Source organism: Pocillopora damicornis, chromosome 5 (assembly GCF_964200805.1).
Source record: "Pocillopora damicornis chromosome 5, jaPocDami1.2, whole genome shotgun sequence".
Classification (NCBI taxonomy): domain Eukaryota; kingdom Metazoa; phylum Cnidaria; class Anthozoa; order Scleractinia; family Pocilloporidae; genus Pocillopora; species Pocillopora damicornis.
The window spans coordinates 6955933-6976936 of record NC_142674.1 but is presented as its reverse complement, the minus strand read 5'-3'; the positions used below and the strand labels follow the sequence as shown (position 1 = coordinate 6976936).

Sequence of the window (21004 nt, the reverse complement as noted above, 5' to 3'; positions counted from 1 at the left end):
GAAGTTCTACAATTTCCCTTTGATTTGTTATATTTATTCCTCTATCGATATATTTTAGAGTGATAAAAGCTGAAGAGGCATAAATTCTAATATAGTCAGCCAACCGTGAAGTGTTCCTATCGCAGTCAAGAACATTCTGTTTCAAGAAGTTCTCACGGTTTGTCGTCAACCTCAACAAAACCAGATTTGTTACACAAAGACGGTTTGAGACTTAAGATTTACGCCATTACATTGCAATGAAAGCTAGTAAATCTCAACAAAGGGTTAAAATTTCTTCCCACGAGAACACGGTGTCTAATATTGGCCTCAATCACTTTCAGTTCACGCAAATGATTTCTTGTATGGAGTTCACTAAGGCACGCGCCACAGAAACTTATATCTCTTCAGTTTCACCGCAGCAAAATATATAGATGAAAACATCTTAAAGCCAAGTTACATTCTAAAATCTCACATATGTACGCCCTGTGTATTCTCTCTGACGCTTGCCTTTGCGGGAATCAATAATTTAATTGAGGGTATTGTGTAAAACTCTCGTCAATTATCTTTAAACGACTAAAGTTGAATTGACAAGAAAAGGTCACGAACCATAAAATTAACCAAAATTAAAACCCTGCAGCACTTGACCTTGATAATTTCACATGAAGAATTTAGCAAAAAAGAAATAAATAAGATCTTTCTCTGAGTCATCGCTTAAAACACCCCGATCTAACCCTGAAAGTAATGGCATTGCTCTTTGATGGAACATTATTTTTTCTCAGTCTAATTAAATACGATATGACGTCGTATATACGAACATCACTTAACTTTGTACTTAAGCGGGCGTTGGATTGCGGTTAGCTAAACAAAAGAAGTCTTAATGCTCTACGTTTAAGGTTACCCGGGCTAACATAGACATAACGAAAAGGTCTCCGTCGGCTGCAGAAGTAGCCTCAAAGTGCCAGAAGAACAAGTTTTAGCCGATCAAGATGTCGCGTTCTTCGTGGAAATGGCTGTTTGTGTTCATAATTGCAATCGTATTCTCACAAGCAAGAGGCACTTATTACGGACATGGATATTACCCAGGTAATTTTTTACATTTTTTTCCTTTTTTTTTTTTTTTCCTTTTTGTTATAATAACATCAGTAAGGCTTTTCTTACAGAACAGTTGTGAAACAAAGTACGGTTCTTAATCAAACGCAATTTTTAAGTAGATTCTTTATCGTAAAAATTTCAAAGATGATATACCTTTATTCGTGGTTACTTTTTTTTCGATCCAAAATGATTCTACCTTTTTTTAAGTTGTTTACCTCAAGAAAACCACACACACTTTAACCGAGACATGCTGTTTTACATAAAAACCTTTTTAAAAGTAAACTTTTACCCAGAAGTACCTGTGCATATTCCACAATTCAAATAATTTTCCCTTAAAAAATTTTGGGAAATTTTATATTAAGAAAACCTTTTCAAGCAAGATTCTGACATTTTTCTGAACAAACACCTTCCCTAATCATCAATTCCTAATTATGAAGTTACAAGTTTAATTTCCTCGAACTCTCAAAAAAGGACAAGCAAGTTGTTACATGAAGCTAATTACGTTTCCTAAGGTAATTTAAACGTTCCCATGAGAAAGCCTTTCATTACAATTGAAAAGAATACAAGCAGGAAAAAATGTTCATTTTAAGACAACGTTTTTGTCATAATATCATCTCACTTGACGATTTTCATCCATATTCCTCTCACTATGGTACCTCCTGCCTTCTAACAATAGGGCGAACATTCCTTATGCATTAAAAGAATGCGCATTGCATTGTGTTAAATCTTTCTGAAAGACTGTTCTTTACACTCCCGCTTAAAATTAGCTGATTTCATATGTGATGGATTTTCAACGAGTGGGTCACTAAAAAATATTGGTCTCTATAGGGAAACGTGCCAAATCTATTTTCTTTTTTACGCTGTATAACTGCTGGTGTACACCAAGGCAAGATCCAGTGTATGTCAATAGTCAAAAAATTGAAAACGACTTTGAGGTAATGTCTGCTCTCTTGCCACAAAGTTATTATAATGTTACCAACTTTACCCAAGGCATAAAAATATCAATCTTACTCTGAACAATCCCATTTTTTTGTGGCGCAATACAGTGTTTGTTGTCTACCCAAGATTAGGGACTACGCATTTAAGTATTTGACATGGGAGCATTTGAACCACATAAAAACAGTTTCTTTATCAAGAGTTAAGAAAGAATTGGCAAAAATTAAAACTGCAAGTTTCTTTTACACGATCTTAGTACTCCTGTTCTTATCTTCGATCAGTTTCAAGCTACGCTCTTAAAAATTAAAATTTTCTTAGCATTATGTTGAGCAATTAGACCACAAACCAAACTTAACGACAACTTAATCTATTCGTTTGAAATTTTCCAACAACCTCTTCAAGCAAGGACAAATCCTTGACGGCAGACAGGATTCAACAGTAAATCTTAACACAGGAACTGATCCGTTTCATTTCTCTTTTACAAGCCATCAATGGCAAAAGGCTTGCGGCCACTCAATATTGAGTAACGCCAGAACATAGACAAGGGTGGGGTAAACCTCCGGGCAATTAACCCAGTGAAATAAAGATCGCTGTTTTTAGTCAGATATTATGCCTTTCTTCCTCATAATTCAAGCTTAACCCATTAGAAAAACCCCTAAAACTCCCAGGACGGTAAACAAGTTACTTTTTCCCACAACTGCTACACTCTGCCTAACAAATAGCGCTTTAATTTTACATAGAATAACAAATTCCCTAAACTAATGAAACTTAATTCACAACAGGCAAAAAAAAAAAAAAAAATTAAAAAACTTGACTTAACCACTCGCTATAAGAACAGCAAGCAAAAATCTAACTGAAATCGATAAATCAATTCAAACTGCTGTGCTCTGTCTGATATGTGGAACAAACGGAACTTTGATGTTTTTCTCTTGCATTCGCGGAAACTTTATGGGTAGTCATGCCGGTTTTACACTGGTCCTCTTATACCAGATAAGCGTGTTTTTTTTTTAGCATTTATCGTTAATTGAATACCCAGTATCGCATATGCGTAAATGAAGGAAACGACGTAGGTAATCGCTTTTAGAGATAATTTTCCCAAAATAGCTTTGAACTGAGGAAAGGAAGAAATGTCACCAGCGTCAATCATTAATCATTTAACCTCGAAAGTATTTTTGCGTGATTTCCGGCTGTGCATTTTTTTTTTAAATCTTAAGTGACTATTGCATAATCTCTCTCTTTTTGTTATCTTTCGTCATTTCCCATATCTAATTCCCTTCGATTTTCTCGTCAGGAATTGCTTTGTTTCAACAATCCCTGTTAGTTTCTTCTTCAACAGGAAATGCTCTTTCCCATTTGTTCTCATTTATCTCTGTGACGTCGGCTTAAAATAAAGGCTCATTGAATAGTTTATGTTAATAACTGCAGGACCACATTTCCCATAGTCAGGGCTATACCTAAGACTTCGGATTTCGTCGGTCAGTTGGTAGAGGCGTCCAACTAGTATTTAAGGGGACTGGGTTCGAATCCCGTCGAAGACGGATTTTTTTTCAGGCTTCCTTCCTGCAATTGCATAAATTTCAGCCCATGTAACTGCAAGGATCAATTGATTTAACCTAAGATTTTTAGAACTTTTTAAGGTTTGAACTGAAACGAGCGTAAGCTGTTCGAAAGTATCGTCTACAGTCGTCATTTATTAATGATCAGTTAGCTTGCTTTCACAAACGTTAGAGTTTTGTCTTTTCTTTTATTTCTTAGCACCAACTACGCAATCGCCCGCATGTCCGTCATATATCACCTCAAACAATAATGTAAAGTTCACCGCCTCGACCAGCAGCCTGGGGCCTGGGCACCCAATAATAAATGGAAACGAAATATGGTGCGCGGCAACCATCGACAAAGCACAACATCTCATTGTCGATTTAGGTGGGTAGTTGACGTAGATTTCAAGTGTATATGTTATAGGACTGTCAGAACTCCATGAAGCGGCATACCATCAAAGACAAAGCTTAAAGAAAAAAGTTTAAAAGATAGCGATAATTACTTGGAAATCAGGTCTGTGTGCGAAAGGGTATTTCACGAGAAGTATGACAGAAAAATGTGCAAGGTAAATCACAAAACAAGGAACTTCTCAGTCCCTCTGTGCCTTCTTGCATGGTCCTTCATCATTTCTGGGGAAAGCCTGGCATTTGTGCTCCAGAGATTTCAGCGGCAAGTGGGTCTTTACCATAAAGTAATTTCCATTGCAACGGAATGCCATCATAGCGTTGAATAACATCTTGCGCAACAGCTTGAAGTGCTGGCAACCGCTAACTAAGCATGAAAAATTCAAATATGTATAGATAGATAATGTTTTCCATTGCCTTCGTTTTGCCTACTTCTTTGGTCAACTCCAATGCCAAGTCATCTATTCTTATGAAACATCAGGAAAATTATACAACGAGAATGACTTCTTTCTATAGTCAGTCCTATTTTCAGGCATTAATGTTGTTGAGGAACTAAAGAATGATTAGGCATACATTTTTAACTGTTTCGTTTCTTTTCAAGGTGGGGTTGTCAAGATAGACCACGTGGCTATACAAGGAAAAGCAGGCACAAAGCAATCAGTTTCAATGTATTACGTAAAAACAAGTAAAGACGGGAGCACTTTTAATTACATTCTTGATGATAGTGGAACACGTCCCAAGGTAAAACATCATTGAGTGAACAAAGTGCCAATTCATCTTAACGCAATTGCTTGCATTTTATTCTTTGATAATATAGTCTACCCATGACCAGACCAGACATGCTAACACTAATAGAACCGTAATCCAAACCCTCATTTTGCGCTGACTGTAAGATTATTCTCCGGCTTTTTTTAAGCCGGCGCGGCAATATAATTTTTCACTTGTTTCCTTTTTTCAGGCATTTTGGGGTGCAATAGATGATGGTGATATTGTGGCCAAAACGAACTTGAAGAAACCTGTCAAAGCTCGATATGTATCGTTTAATCCGAGAGAACCACAAACAGACGCAAATGGTCTCTGTCTGCGAGTGGACGTTAATATATGCAACGGCGGTAAATATCTGAATTTAAGGTTAAGGACGCATGAGAAGGCGTAAAAATAATTGATTAAAGGGACATACCAAACAAAGAAGAAATTCCATCAGATTTCTCCGCCTTCTCTCCAATATACATCGATAATTCCTTTAAAGAGGAAAGTATAAAAGGAACTGAAATTAGGAGAGGATACGCGTCTGTCGATTGTAACATTACATGATAACGAATATAGAATCGATCCTGAAATAAGGCCTGAAAAAAAATTCAGGCCCGTATCACAGAGGCCATGGGTTCAAATCCCGTACGGGCCTGAATTTTTTTCAGGCCTTATTTCAACTACTAGTTCAGTAGTGCTCATAACTGCGATGATCATTTCTATATTCGTTTCTTCAACCGCAGTGCACACATGATTTTCATGTGATTACAGCTATTATAACATGAAAATTTCCAACATTTTTCTCGAGAACAACACCTTTTGTGGCTTGGCAAGGACCTATGTGACGCCGATGTGATAAAAGCTTAAACATTTTGTAATGTTATGCTTCTAAAGTATTTGTGTGGCATTTGCAGAACTGACACCCATAAATGGCGGATGGACGAGTTGGTCCAGCTGGTCAGAATGTTCTCAGCAGTGCCACATTTATGGTCAAGGATCTGGATATGCCATCAAGAGTCGGCATAGAACTTGTTCAAATCCCATTCCTACGTTCGAAGGAGCCGCATGCAAAGGGAATTCGGGAGAAGATGCCTTTTGCCTAAACAGCTGTTCTTGTAAGTGCTATAATTATTCTGTCTATCATGTTTTAGATGCACCACCAACCAGCAATATATTTTCCAAACAAATAAATCTTTGGGGCACGATTTTGTAATGGTATTCTCATTTCACAGTGTTTTCATACAGCCACGATTCTTCCCACGATGCAAATTTTATGAAACTTTATGAAAAAGTTTTACCAGCGTCGCCAAAACTAACAAAGGGGTCGCATTTACTCTTGGCCCACCTTTAACACGCCTACGCCTTTAGAAATTAAAACAACCAAATTTTTCTGGTTCCTTGTAGCTCAAGTGAATGGAAATTGGGGTTACTGGTCACAATGGTCTGCCTGCAGTAAAACTTGCGGTAACGGGACAGCGACTCGGACAAGGAAATGTGATAGTCCTCCTCCCTCTGGCGGCGGGTCCTCTTGTGTTGGAGACGCAAAACAAACGAAGTATTGTAGTGATCGTCTGCATTGTCCAAGTAGGTGATAATCTAAATGCAAGTATTTACTGCTCATCTCATTTTTTTATGCCAAAACGAATGAACATGAAACCTTTAATTTTCAAGATCGAACATTTTAGTCCCTCTTGTTGATCAAACTTCTTGCTTCGCTATTCCCGAATAAGGGTAATATCTCCTACTACTGAAATTTTTATCATACAGTATTAACTTTCCTCCAATTTACTTTGTGTGTTGCTCAATTTCTGGCCGTTATAAACTAGAGCGATAATCTTTTTTTTTCAGCACGAGGAAAATTTCGAAATTTTTGGGCGAGCGATAGTTTATTTATTCACATTTATCTAAGTCACGCTTGTTTTGTTGCCCATAAACCATGGGCTGGAAAATCGACTAAATACTTGATGCCCAAAACCTTGCTTTTTCTCCTTTTCTCTTGAAATGCATAGTTAATGGTGGATGGTCTCCCTGGTCCAGCTTTGGAGGATGCTCGGTGAGCTGTGGAGGAGGGAAACAGACACGGTATAGGACATGTAACAGCCCATATCCTCAGCATGGTGGCCATGACTGTGCGGGGAGTAATGTCGATCATCGAAACTGTAACTCTGACCCATGTCCAAGTACGTATCACAAAGATACCTGAGGTACAAGTTGGTACCAGGGATCAATTATAGAGTGGGACTCAAATCACAAGAAGATGAACCCTTTCCGCGCTTCTAAAACGATGACAAACTGAAAACAAAATGCTGTGGTGATTATTTCCAGTAACCTTGTACTGAAACCACCAGTGAAGTAGAGAGGGGAGTGGAGACTATTTATTACAGCTCGACTCCCATCCCCTTGGTCCGCGCGGAACTGGTGCAAACAGATTAGATTATAGATTATAGATTCTTAACATCCATACAATGTACAGCTCTACTTTTTTAAAATTTATTTGCAAGTATTTGTGATTTATTCCTTTCTCTGATTGGTCAGTTAATGGCGGCTGGACTAATTGGCAGTCATGGTCAGGTTGCTCTGCGACGTGCGGAGGAGGTTCACAGACGCGCAAGCGCTCTTGCAACAATCCCCCACCACAACATGGCGGCATTCACTGTAAAGGAAGCGATACAGATCATCAATCTTGCAACACTGAAAATTGCCCCAGTAAGTAAATTTCGCAGATAATATCTGTAGAACCTTTTACAAATGGCTACTGAAGTTTAAAAAGCTAATCCTACGGAAAAATTCTGTTTTTGTAACAATTTTATCTGACTTTTGTTTTGTAAATGAAACCAGATGTGTTAATTAAGCCTTTCCCTTTTTTACTCAAACGCTTTTTTTCGTTCTAATTTACCTATTAGTTACATTTCATATTGTGTGAACATTCGTTCACAGAGCGGAAAAAAATTTGTTGAGGTATGTCCATGTCGTAAAAAATCAATATAATCCCCTTGGGAAGGAAGTAAATTACAAATGTGGCCTCTATTGTGCCCGTAACTCTTGACGAAACAATATCTTCCTGTTTCGTTAATGCTAAACATAGTCTTACGCAGCGCAGAATTGACTCCAAATATGGTGAGGCGACTCCTTTTTGAATCATCATGTTTCCATTTTAGTTAATGGAGGCTGGACTGAGTGGACACAATGGTCTGCCTGTGACAAAACGTGTGGCGGTGGCAGCTCCTATCGACGAAGGCAATGTACCAGCCCACCACCTCAGAACGGTGGCAAAACATGCCCTGGAAATGGTTACGAAGTTCAGAAATGCAATTCGCAAGGATGCCCAGGTACTTACCAAGATCAAGTCCAAATCAATGACTCGATTAAATTATTATCGTATTGTATTTGCCCATTACAACTTCCAAAACCAATGATCAGTTCAAAAAGATTTAAAAAGGAAGAATCTCACTCCCATGGATATTTTTAGCAGGAGTTAACACATGATTAGTAATATCCTCGTATTTAGTATTTCAAATCTTGATAAGAGAGTTACTCTGAGTCATTTGAAGCCACACAATAACATTCTCCTTTAACCGTTTCAAAGTGGCGTTTATTGTTCATGTTCGTTTTCAGTTACTGAATTTAAATCAAAGATTCCAATATTTCAACTCTATTGGTTCTGCTCCTTCATCTCGGCTATTTTTGGAGAGTGATTTAGAATTGAGCCTTCTTGACATGCTTTATTCCGTTGGGAGCAATCTCCGTCACTATTTTCTATTTTATTGTATCCACTTATGATCAATGACTTCGCAAGAGTTAATCAGAGCGTTTAAAAATGATGTTTTATCTGAAATAGTCAATGGTGGTTGGAGTGCGTGGGGTCAGTGGTCGAGCTGTAGTAAATCCTGCGACGGACAGCGAACGAGGCAGCGCTCGTGCACCAATCCTCCGCCATCCAACCAAGGAACCTCTTGCCCAGGGTTAAGAGTACAATCTGAAGCGTGCAATGTGGGAAAGTGTCCAGGTAAGTGCAAGAATAGCTTAACTTTTTACCTAAAAAAAAACCAGACTTAAGGTGAGCTATTTATAGAGGGAAAACCAAAATACCGTACATACCTCATTCGAATCATGCACTATAACGCACTTGTTCATCGGAAATCACGTGAAATACTCAGGAGGATTGATTTTTCCACTGTAAAGAAACAAAAGGTGCATAATAGCTCGAGAATCAACCAAGAATATTGTCGCTCAGGAACCTCAAAATGATCAGTAATTGGTTAACGGATGAATTAATAACGATACTTTAAACTGACGAAATTTACTTGAGACCAGTGGAGAACAAAGAAACCTTGGAAACCCAACATTAGTTCATAAACGCAGGTTTCATACAAAATTTTCTCTGCATAGGCCCAGTACATGGCGGCTGGAGCGACTGGAGTCAATGGTCGACCTGTACAAAATCGTGTAGTGGAGGAACACAAAAGAGGACAAGATCTTGCACTAACCCTACTCCTGCACACGGTGGAAATAGCTGCAGTGGAAACTCAGAGGAGTCTCAACAGTGTAACAAACAAGCATGTCCAGGTAAGAAAGAGGGGATCGAAGGCATAAAACTACCCTCATAGTGAAGGAATCTACAAAATATCTGTTTCGTGAGACAAAAAGATTGAATGTCTTCGTTCCTTTTGTTTCCAGTGGACGGCGGGTGGACTGAGTGGGCCCAATGGACAGGATGCAGTGCAACATGCGGAGGTGGAATACGATCAAGAAGACGTGCCTGTACCAATCCACCACCGTCCAATGACGGATCAGGATGTACTGGCGGATACGTGGAGGTTGAAAGGTGCAACACACAATCGTGTCCAGGTGAGGCATAGTAAGAAGAACCTGGAAAGTTAACAAAGAGTTACGTACGACATTCCTTTTGGGGTGATGAGTTTGGATTTTTATTTTTTTGTATAAAAGCAGAGAATTTGTAACATTTTGTCCCAGAAATTGTAATTTCGACGCTAAATACTTCGTTTTTCTTGACAGTAACTTGGCACCCGAATGCGTAGATTTGATCTTTTAAAAAGGTAAAGATAACCGTGAGGACAAAAGATGTTGAAAATCTACCATGCTTCTTTTTCTTTATTGCTGCTAGTGGATGGCAAATTTTCTCCGTGGACTCCATGGAAACAATGCAGTAAAACGTGTGGAGGAGGAACTCAAACCCGGACACGGCAGTGTGATAGTCCCCCTCCCTCCCAGGGTGGGAAGCCCTGTGTTGGAGATACCCTCCAGACTCGAGTGTGTAGCACCAACGTCTGTCCAGGTGAGTTCTATTAGTGTTTTCGGCTTCCAAATTGGTACTCATAAGTAAAAAAGAAAGGTATACCGAGGGATCCTTCCTTCCACCGAGAAATTAACGGATAATGATTCACTCCACAGCAAAAGTAATGGTTAAAGTTTCAACTAAAAGAAAAGAAGGTAGAGTTGTCTTTTGGCGACTCAAACACACGGCAAAGTCAAATCTGAAGAGCAAGAAATGGTCATCTTTTTTACCATTCACGCAGCAGTAATGAGAAAGTTTTCGGTGACAATGATTTACCAATCAACCATAGACATAGACAAAGTAAGACAAAAAGCCTAGTTAGCTCTTCTCTGTAATTTACAAAGAGAAATCGACTTCATTCTTTCCACAGCTGATGGTAGCTGGTCAAATTGGGCAAGTTGGACCTCCTGTAGCAGGACATGCGGTGGCGGAACACAGTCAAGAAGCCGTCAGTGCGGCAGCCCGCAACCGTCCAACGGAGGAAAGTTTTGTCCTGGCGACCATACAGAGACAAGGGAATGCATGACCCAGGCATGTCCAGGTAAAATCATCATCGATTCGTTTCTCGGCCACCGCAATCCTTCTTTTTAAGGACAGTAACGATTCAACGCTCTAGAGTACAATTAGAACTGATGGCACTCTGCACCCGATAATAGTTTCAGGCTGAAAGTATCACCGAGAGAATAAATTATAGCACTTCGTTAGGACTCTGACGTGGGGCCGATGCTCGAAACGTCAGCTTTAGAAACTCTTTCCGATGGCCAATTTACTTTAAGTTGATAATAAAACCAAGTAAACTTGTAATACCTACCACCGACGCAGCTCGACAATTTCTTTGGAAACTTACCTCATTTGCACAGAAATAGTTTCTGTCGCTTAAAATCGATAGCTTCATGATCGTTTCTTAATTTCAGTTGATGGAGGATGGACTAACTGGGCTACAGGGCCATGCAATGTTCTATGTGGCGATGGAAAACGTAACCGAACAAGAACGTGCACTAACCCACCCGCCTCGGGAGGCGGTGACGTCTGTATGGGGCCAGCCTTTGAAACGGAGAACTGTAACTCTGGACCTTGTAAAGGTGATGAAATTAGCTTATTTCATAATTTAGATTACTAGTTATCATTAGCTGAAAGAAAAGCACAAGTAAGGCCACAACTGATTGATTCTTCTCGCGAAAAAACGCTCTCTAGTCTCCGAGAATTTCAGTCGCAAGGAAAGTCTTACATTTACCAGATCACCTCAGTATCATTCAACATAATGTATGAAGAGTGAAATCGGTTCCAGAGCAATATCTACCGGGTTTGCTTTTGGAAGTAAAAAAACTAATAGATATACTACTTTTACAGCAACTACAGCGCCAACGGCTACTGCATTGCCTACACCTACTATAGGTGAGTACACGTTATGTAAATGGCACTGCCACTATTGCAACAATTTTTGCTGTGCTAACTTTCTGTACCCGATGAAATTTTACAATCCTGCCCAGCTTCACTAAATTGAGGCAGCTGTGTTGAAACATACCACTTTTTACCAAGTTTTCGTCGAAGCTCTATAAAATCTAATTACACCTGTCGGTTTTTGTTATGAATAGTCTAAAAATAGTCTATTTAGAGCCAAAATACTTATTCTCTTCCTCCATTTCTTTAGATCCGAATATCCCCAAAATTGACCTGGTGTTTGCCATTAGTGCCACATCAGCATCATTTCAACAATCTTATGAGCTAATGAAAAACACCGTCAAGAAATTCATCGATACATACGGCGTGAACAAAATCCATTACAGCGTCATTGTGTACGGCAATCAAGTAATCCGAGTGGTCAATTTTAACAGAACCTTTCCTCTCTCCGCAAATGAGCTTAAAACAGCCATTGATCGCCAACCTGCTTTGCCCGGGGGCCCCGTGCTGACAAATGCATTACAAGAAGCCTATCGGGTCTTTAAAGAGAGTGTTGGACGATCTGGTGCTAAAAAGGTCTTGGTAGTTATTACAGATAGGAATTCTGGTTCGAGTACAAACTCCTTGAGCCAAGCAGTGAGACCGCTAGAAGATCTAGGGGTCTTGGTGATTTCGATAGGAGTAGGAAATGAAGTCTCCAGAAGCGAGTTGAATATCATTTCACCTAACCCGTTGGACGTCATATCCGCTCGTTTGAACATCAATCCATCAGTATTGGCCGTGCGTATAATGGAAAGGATTCTCAGACGTAAGCCATTTCGCTCAGCTTTACTTCGACAATATTGTTTCATTGCTATTGCTGCTATCAATGTTGTTGTTGCAAGTCAAAAGATGTCTTCCCTGTATCCAGTCACTTTGAATCTAATGTGTTCTCTAAGTGTTCTGTTGTGAATTCCAGTCATTCTATCAGTCACCCAGTTAGTCTGATAGTCAGTCTGTCAGTCAGTCAGTCAGTTTGTCAGTCTCAATCAGTTAGTCTGTCAATTTGTCACTTTGCCAGTCTGTCAGTCTATCATTTTGTCCGTCAGTCAGTCAGTCAGTCAATTTATTTACCAGTTAGTGTGTGAGTCAGTAAGTCTACAGTCTGTCAGTCAGTCATTCAGTCCACCGGTCGGCCGATCAGTCAGTCTGTCTCTAATAGAATCTTTTCATTCATTCAAATTTCCAGTTAATTTCCCAGACGTTGACGTTGGTTTTGCCATCAGTGCTGCGTCAGCTGATTCAGATAAAATCTTCAGTCTGATGAAACAAATAATCAACACAATTGTTGATCGTTATGGAGTTAATAAAGTCCGGTTTAGCTTCATTGTTTACGGAAGCAGGGTAACCACTAGATTCACCTTTGACAATGCACCAATAACTCAGGAGGAACTCATCAAGGCAGTGAATGGAACTGAGAAGGTTACTGGAGACCCTGACCTCGAAAAAGCTCTAGAGGAAGCAGAAAAGCTGTTCACAAAGACATCCAGGCCTAACGCTACCAGAGTGTTTGTTGTGCTCTCGGATATCGTCGGAAGTGGAGATGATAACTCGCTTATAGCCACTTCTGCCAGATTACGAAAGGGAGGTGTGCTTATTCTATCAGTAGGATTTGGACAACAGGTGAACGCAATTAGTAACCAGATGACAAAGGTGGTTATAGCTCAAAGTGATTACATTAGTGTGCCGGATTTTACTACACAGAGACCAGTTGTGATAGCAGAGACCATCATGTTTAAAGCACTGCAAGGTAAGTATAACTTTAAGTGTGTGCCGCTTATGCCTAGAGATTAAGCACTGACACTTGTATTAGGACTGAGTAGATGGCGATATTTGTTGGAAATGATTTTTTTGCAACGGCGAGTTAGTGCGTTTCAAAGAAGGGATGAGGTTTGTTCGAACCTTTAAATTTTGAGAACTTGATTTGGTACAGTAATCATAATAACTTATTTCTTCCTTCCTTCTAAATTCAGCTAATATTCCAGAGATCGACCTGACTTTTGTCATCAGTGCTACTTCCGCTTCAACCGATAGAACATTCACATTGATGAAGTCCACAATCAATAACATAATTGACAAATATGGAATCAGCCGAATCCATTACACCGTAATTGTTTTTGGCTCTGGCTTCACAACAAGTGTTGACTTCTCTACTAACGTGCCAGACAAAGAAACATTGACTCGTTTGGTGACGAGTCTTCAGAGAGAGACTGGCACTCCAGACCTGGCGAAGGCCCTCCAAGAGGTCAAGAGAGCGTACGAGTTGAGGGAGGTCCGGCCTAACGCGAAAAAAGTGCTTGTGGTCATTTTGGACAAAAAAACGGACAATAGCAAAGTTCAGTTAGAGACGATTGTAACCGATTTGGTCCAGAAGAGTATTCTAATCATCGGAGTCGGTATTGGAAGATCAGTGGATCGAAATGAGCTTATTTACATTACCGAAGAAAACCGAAATATCATTGAAGTAGAACCAACAGAGAGGCCAGAGGAAGTGGCAAGGGAAATTATGAAGATCATTTTAAGAAGTGAGATTTATTGAACTACTTCGTATTGTTTCCTAGTTTTATTGATCATCCAGATATTCAGGCATAGGGAGATCCTTTGTGCTTTTGACTGCTGCTGACTTCCGATCCTTTGCACAAGGTTGCTATAGCCTATGAAAGAAAAAAAGGAAAAAAAAGAAAACTAGCAGAAAATTGATAACTATCAACTCTGGACACTTGGTCAAGTTATCGAACAATTCTGCACATCATCCATTTTTTCCTATGTCATTGCTGTCCGCATAAATGTTCGCAAATTTTAACGAAAATTTTAATCAATTGCAGCTTCCGGTTATTCACAGTGGTCGGAATGGAGCGCATGCTCAAGAACCTGTCGCCAGAGGGGCGTTGCCGGGACCAGACAACGCACGCGCAATTGTGATATTCGTGAGCTAGGATGTGATGGCCCTAGTGAGCAATTTGAAGAATGCAACAAAATAGACTGTGAAGGTCATTACACTTGATTTTTAGTTCAACAACTCTTGAATCTTGTTGGTAACTGATAAATATTGTTCAAAGTACCTAAGGAATTATCGCGGACTAAAACTCCGATAAAAAACGAAAACTGTAGGAAACCATCTAAATCCTAAGGAAAGAAAACTCTTCATACATAGACAAAGTAAGAAATGCAGAGGAAACACGATAAGTGGCGAGGCAGCATAAAGCAGAATAAAAAATTAACATATGACACACCTACTCTCAGTAAATTAAATACGTACGTAAATTTAATGTAGTCCTGGGTTTGCAAACACTGAAAAAACCCATATTAATTATATTTGTTAGGCTGTGCGGAAAGGACCTCACTCAATGACACAAATTACAGTGCCTCGACTGTTGAACAACCGGCTCAGTTTGCCAAGCTGGACACTTCTGACCCGAGTGCATCGCAAAGAGCCTGGTGCAGAGACATCAACGACGTTGGTGGCTATTTGCAGATAGACTTAGGTAAAAAACCTTTTAAAGATAATATTAAGGTTTAAAGGAGCTAAGTCATGGGTTTTGCTTAATGGTCCAATTTGCGTTAATTTATTCTTTATCTCCATTTATACAAGGACCGCACGGTATATTTTTCATACCAGGGTTTGCAAAATATCAAAATTGCGTAACAAGGATACGACATTCCTTAAAGGCAATTGATTTCTTGAGAAAACCATAAGTTCCCTTTAGATAATAAAAGCCATTCTGTTACTGCGTGACCTTTCAATGCTGATCCTGGTTCACGGAATCTTAAGACTTCATCAATTTGAAGAAAACAAAACAATTCTTGTTCTTTATCACCTCAGGGGAAACTGCTGATGTTTACCAGGTGGCCACAAAAGGTCAGGAACAAAACGATCGATGGGTTAGAAGTTATTACATAACGCTGAGCTCAGATGGCAACTCCTTCTTTAACTATACCCAAGGCGGAAGAACTAAGGTTGGTCTTCTCTTTATTCTTTAGTTTAAAGCATTTGAAAATGTTCTTACCTGTGGACAGTTTGTATTCGGAAGTTCGCAAATGACAGACAAGGGCTTCATTATAGACTCAATAAACTTGTATAACATAGCAAACCGAACGACACGAAAGTACTGCTCAGAGGCTTACAAATGAACAACCATCAACAGCACGATGAACAGAACCCGCTCGCACAGGAATAGTTAACAATTGATCAAGAGAGTAGTGCTAAGTAGCTCAAATTGTAAGACCTTTAACTGGGTTAATGATGGAAATCTTAATAAAAAGTAATTCATTATAAGATCTTAAATTTTGTCTATTATCTCGCAAATAACTGTAGGTATTCTCTGGCAATCGGGATTCAAGATCCGTTGTTTTTAACAACCTCAACGCCACACAAGCCGTTCGATATGTCCGTTTTTATCCAATCACATTTAACCAGCAACCATGTATGCAGGCGTCGGTGTTTGCCTGCACTGGTGAGTCACATCTGCTATTTTATACTTCAAAGAATTCCTATTAAACAGAATTCGATTCATTTAACAATGATTTTCACTTTTCTAAGTTTGTTATCAACTTAATGTTATTTAACTGCAGCAATGTAATATCAGGTTAAAGTTACTAGAGTTGAGGGTAACTGAGGTGAATTCCACGGAAACAGGTCGATTATTTACTTTTTCTCAGTTTCATGGTTATCTTAACTCCTGCAGTCCAATCAGATATATAATATGTTTCTTTTATTTTCTGTGTCTAGAAATAATAGACCCAACAGCAAATCCAGCTCGAATTTCAGAGGATGCAGGAAATGGAATTTGTAAGTTGTTGTAACATTTCTTGTCTTTTTTTTGTGGGATTTTTCTTTACATTGTGATCCTTACCACTTTGGAATTGTCAATGTAAGTGCATTTGTTTGAGCTAAGTAAAGCCAAACCCAAAGCAACTACGACGAGCAATCATATGAGAAGACACAATAACCACCCGGCAGTCTTTGCGATGCGCGGGAAAAGGAAAGTGACCTTATCGCGAGTATAGTTCAATCTCATTTCCATTAACCCTTTAACCCCTAACAGTGACTAGCATCTAATTTCTCCTCACAATATCACCACTGAATCACACATCAGTGTCATGAGAATAAAGGAAATGATCACCAACTGAAGAAACTCTTGATTGTTGGACGAATTCTCCTTGTCAGCACCTTAGTAAATGTACAGAGAACAGGATGGAGAGTAGGAATACTGATGTTGGGGTGTAAAGGGTTAAACAAACTAATCCTGCAACTTTTTCATATTTTTAGTGATCGCGTTGTGGATATTGGCTGGCATCTTAACTTTCCTTCTTCTCCTGGCCTGTTTGTACTATTGTTGCTGGCATGTTTGCTGCAAGAGGTAAAGAGCACATAATAAGTCATTTCTATTTTACCATTGAGCATGTCTTACATATATGTGAACCTGGAGTTTGTGCATCCAACATACTCAGCTGTACTTTTAGAAATTATGCCTGCAACGAAAATTCGTGGGTATCTTCGCCACAACCAGGCGATGTTGCATGTGCCGTATTGGGAAGAAAAATAGAGGCGAAACTTATATGCTTGTCTTTTCTTTAAGGGATCAGCGTTGTAGGAGAAGATTCTACGTAATTTTGAACAAGAAGGACTTTTTCCACTCTCCTTGAGAAAGTACCCATCATTTCAGGCGAAGTGTTGGAGAAATTCTCGAGAACAATGGATGGCTTGCTTTTAACTTGTAATCACTATGTAACCCTTTCACTCCCGTGAGTGATCAAGACAGAATTCCTCCTTACGTTATCAATACAATATCAAGCAGACTAGTGACGAGAATAAAGAAAAATATCAGCTAGGGGATTATTGGTTGATCTAAGACTAAATTTCCTTAAATAACATCATAAGAAAGGTATGCGCAATAGTGAGGAGAATTACTCATGAGATCTTGGGAGTGAAAGGGTTGAAGTATTCCTGAGGGCTTACTAACTCCCTTAATTTCTTTCGTTGGCTCTTAGAGGGAAGAAAAGTAAAGGTCTGACAACTTTTAGCGAAACATACACGGAAGAAGATGGCGGGTATCTTATAGAAGACGGTGAAAGCAAGAGATGGAATCCTCGTGCGGTTCCCATGGTGGCAAGAGCACCAAAGGTCGACAAGGTTCCCGAAGACGAGGTGCAAGAGGTTAGCATTGAGATGAAAGAAGACAGTCCCCAACTTGGTGAGTACTTCGCTTCCTTTTTTTTGGATAAGAAGACCTTCGTGTATTCTTATAAACTCGAAATTAATTCATCAATCTTCTGCATGCACAATGCATGTACGATCGAGCTATAACAACTCAATTACCCATGGAATAACTAAACCTCCTACTAATTGTTTTCCAGGTGTCATCCAATTCGGCATCGAAGCCGATAACACAAAAGACCAACACGTAACGGCTGAAACTGTCCACTCACAGACTCCATTGTATTCCCAAGAGGTCAACACTGGAACAGTAAAAAAAGGCGCTACAAAGATGACCATGAGTTCCACTGACACCCAGAAAAGGAAACGCGCTCAGAGCGAATCTGCTGCTGCAACTCTTGAGGAGGCCGAGGCTACTTCCAAACAATGGTCGTACCAGACAGAACAGAGGCAGAGCTCTGCTTTTGCTAATGAAGGTTACATGAGGTATATTTCTTTCTCAGTATCACGGAGTATTCAGATTAAGTGTCAGGCAAGCAAAAGTAAAGTAATCACAACTTCCAATTAAAATAAAAGTTAGTATCAGAAGGAGCCCATTCAAATTCAAAGAAAACAGGGCAAATTTGCGAAAGAATAATCAGAGAATAATTTCAGTTTTATATTTTAATTGGTCAAGAGGGTCACGCACTCGTTCAAGACAATTCCACCGAACATCTTTAGTAAGCAACAAGAAAATGAAGTTTATCCGCTTCATGGAAAAGAAGACAGTCCAGTAAACGCCTCTGTTTCACGGAACAGAGTCTCGATCAAAACTGATCCTACTTACCCTTATCCCATCCTCTTATTTAGATCTCAAGAGTCAATCGCACCTACTCAAGTTCGTACCCGAACTCAGGAATTAAGACGCGCTCAAAGCGCAGATGAACTGTCCGCCATCGACTACGACATGTTCGAACAACGACGCGAGTCGGCTCAGAGCGCCTTGAAAGGAGAAATGAGTCGTGATGGTTACATGAGGATGAAACAAAGCAGCCGAGGTTCTTCAGTCGATGAAACGGACCGGGGCTTCCAAATGGGGACTGTAGATTTGGCCATCGGAGGTATCGAGGCACCGAATGTCCAACGGGGATCGAGCCAGTTCTATGGAATGGAGGAACAGGAGATGACATTCTCGGCAGATAATGGTGGACGTCATTATTATGAATTGGAAGACGGGGGATACCGTACGGAAGAGTGGTATGCTCGTGGGGGACATGAACCCGGTCGGTTGAGGGATGAAGGATTTAGGGAGATCCATGTGGAACATCAACCTATCTACCACGAAATAGAACATGATAACAAGGTTAGTGAGGAACGTGTTTGTTATTCATACGTGAAATATGATAAATTTGTTGGAGAATTCTAACTGATATCAGTATCATGGAGAAAATCGGATCTAAGTGTGTTTACCACTTTTAGTCTGAGTTTAAGGTATAACCAAAGCTTTGCACGAATAGAAGAAGTAATATACGGTTACATATGCGATGTCGAAACAGTCCGGGCCGTATTTTTATCCCACTTATATCCATGCTTTATATTTTAACATATTTCAATATGAATTTGTTATATTGAATTTTTTAATATTATCTTAAAAAACAGTTTTCGATTTATTTTCTAGGATTCATTTGTAATTTTCAAGTATTGTAAAGTTTTTGTAATAATTGCGTAATTCAGCCTTCGGCTGCGATGTAGTTTTAATAAACTATCTATCTATCTATCTAGCTAGCTATCTATCTATCTATCTATCTATCTATCTATCTATCTATCTATCTACCTACTATTTTTAAACCTGAAATTAAGAAATATAGCCCTGTTTTTATCGTTCAGTTTGTTAAACTCCTGTTTGGATGTTGTTTTTGCTTACTTTTGGTGCTGTCATCATCGTTATGACAAATTGTATCAAACTTTCATTGTTTTATCTAATCATTCCAATTAAATTTATGTTTTTTTTTATTTCTTAGGGCTTCAGGCACAGCCGACTTGTCTAATAGGAACAACTGCGAAGTCGAAACTAAGTCCTTCCATACAAAGAAGACGAAGGAGGATTACAATCTTTTCAACGAAAATTTAGTGAAATTCTTCGAAAACCGATTAGTCTAACTCGATGGGTTTAAAGGTCTAACTTTAGAGGTGGACCACTTTTTCTGAAGTCCAAAAAATTTTAGTTAAATTGATTGCAGTCAGGTTTTTCTGTGAAACCCACTCACTGGCGGTGTAGGTGGGATAGATTTAATAAGATAACATTAGAAAATTCTCATTGTGCGTGGAGATACAGCTGTAGGTATGAATTAAGGTGCAGATCTCTCGTTTTGCTCTTCTCCAGGTCAGAGGCGAAGGAAATAGAAAATTCTCTCTTCTTCTTTTGACCGAAAGGCGTTCAATGAATTAAAATGCATTAATGAATAAATAAGAAATTGGAGCAAATTTATTACTTAGGGACAATATTGACGGCGATAATATTTCTTCCTACCAAAAAAGAAAAAAAAAATAATAAAAAATAATAACAAATGTGTGATTATTAGTGTGTATTATTATTTTTTTATATTAGAAATTATCTCTCTGTATATTTCCAATTCCTTTTTGCCCGTAGAATTAAAGAAATTCGCACGTTTGCGCGCAGGCTATTATAAAGTTTTTCCATTCAAGAGAGAAGGCCTTGTCACCTAAACCTGCAGTTGAGAAACATTTTGCTTGGGTATCTCTGTATAGGTGAAATAATTTACTAGCCCATTTGCTCTACTTTGTAACTATAAGATAAAAACATAGTGGGCAGTTCTTTTCTAGAGAATCTTATTAGGAAATTTACAAGCATTTTTGTACAGTTGAAAAATGTTTACTTTGTTTGTCGAGTTACAGTACAGGAGTTACAGTACATTGCTATCTTGCTGTAGTTTAAATTATTGAATTTAATCGATTAAATTCTTATTTTAATTGTATTAGCTGGAGGCATTCCTTGAAATAAAAATATGGTGTTTTAATAAAGTGTTAATGTGTGTTTGAAAACTAGGAGGTTCCCATTCTTTCGTTTATTTTTCACTTCTTTCTTCCATTTTACCTCCTCCCTTAAATTTCTCTTCATCTCTCCCCTCCCCCCCTCCCCACTTTCTATCTCCCATCCCCTTCCTTATCCTTCATTCTCCTCTTCAGCCTCCCTCCCTATTTTTCCTTCCCATTTCTCCCTCTCCCTTTTTCTTTCCCTCTCTTCTTCCAGACTCTCAAACATTCCTCTTTCCCTCGGTTATTTAAAGTAGAATATTCACCATGTCATAACATTAATTTCACACTGGATCCTCGTGATACTAAGAAGGGTAAAGGTAAAGTTATCTCTTGATTTAGAGGACCCATCTTACAGAGATTAATTGTGGCTTTAGT

At 39.1% G+C, this 21004-nt stretch overlaps 1 protein-coding gene across 1 annotated transcript; it reads left to right on the top strand.

The window, feature by feature from the left end:
• Nucleotides 1-843: 843 nt before the first annotated feature.
• Nucleotides 844-20622, top strand: LOC113673343 (coadhesin). Its single transcript, XM_027189743.2, has 29 exons — nucleotides 844-1062; nucleotides 3763-3930; nucleotides 4552-4691; nucleotides 4909-5062; nucleotides 5615-5815; nucleotides 6105-6284; nucleotides 6710-6880; nucleotides 7236-7406; nucleotides 7859-8029; nucleotides 8539-8706; nucleotides 9090-9266; nucleotides 9378-9548; nucleotides 9826-9996; nucleotides 10367-10537; nucleotides 10911-11078; nucleotides 11347-11391; nucleotides 11648-12205; nucleotides 12626-13186; nucleotides 13410-13961; nucleotides 14262-14426; nucleotides 14760-14921; nucleotides 15260-15393; nucleotides 15752-15890; nucleotides 16166-16225; nucleotides 16706-16796; nucleotides 17428-17630; nucleotides 17794-18079; nucleotides 18443-18935; nucleotides 19594-20622. Exons 1-29 carry the CDS (start codon nucleotides 966-968, stop codon nucleotides 19618-19620), a joined length of 5955 nt encoding a protein of 1984 aa, XP_027045544.2. The 5' UTR covers nucleotides 844-965; the 3' UTR covers nucleotides 19621-20622.
• Nucleotides 20623-21004: the final 382 nt, after the last annotated feature.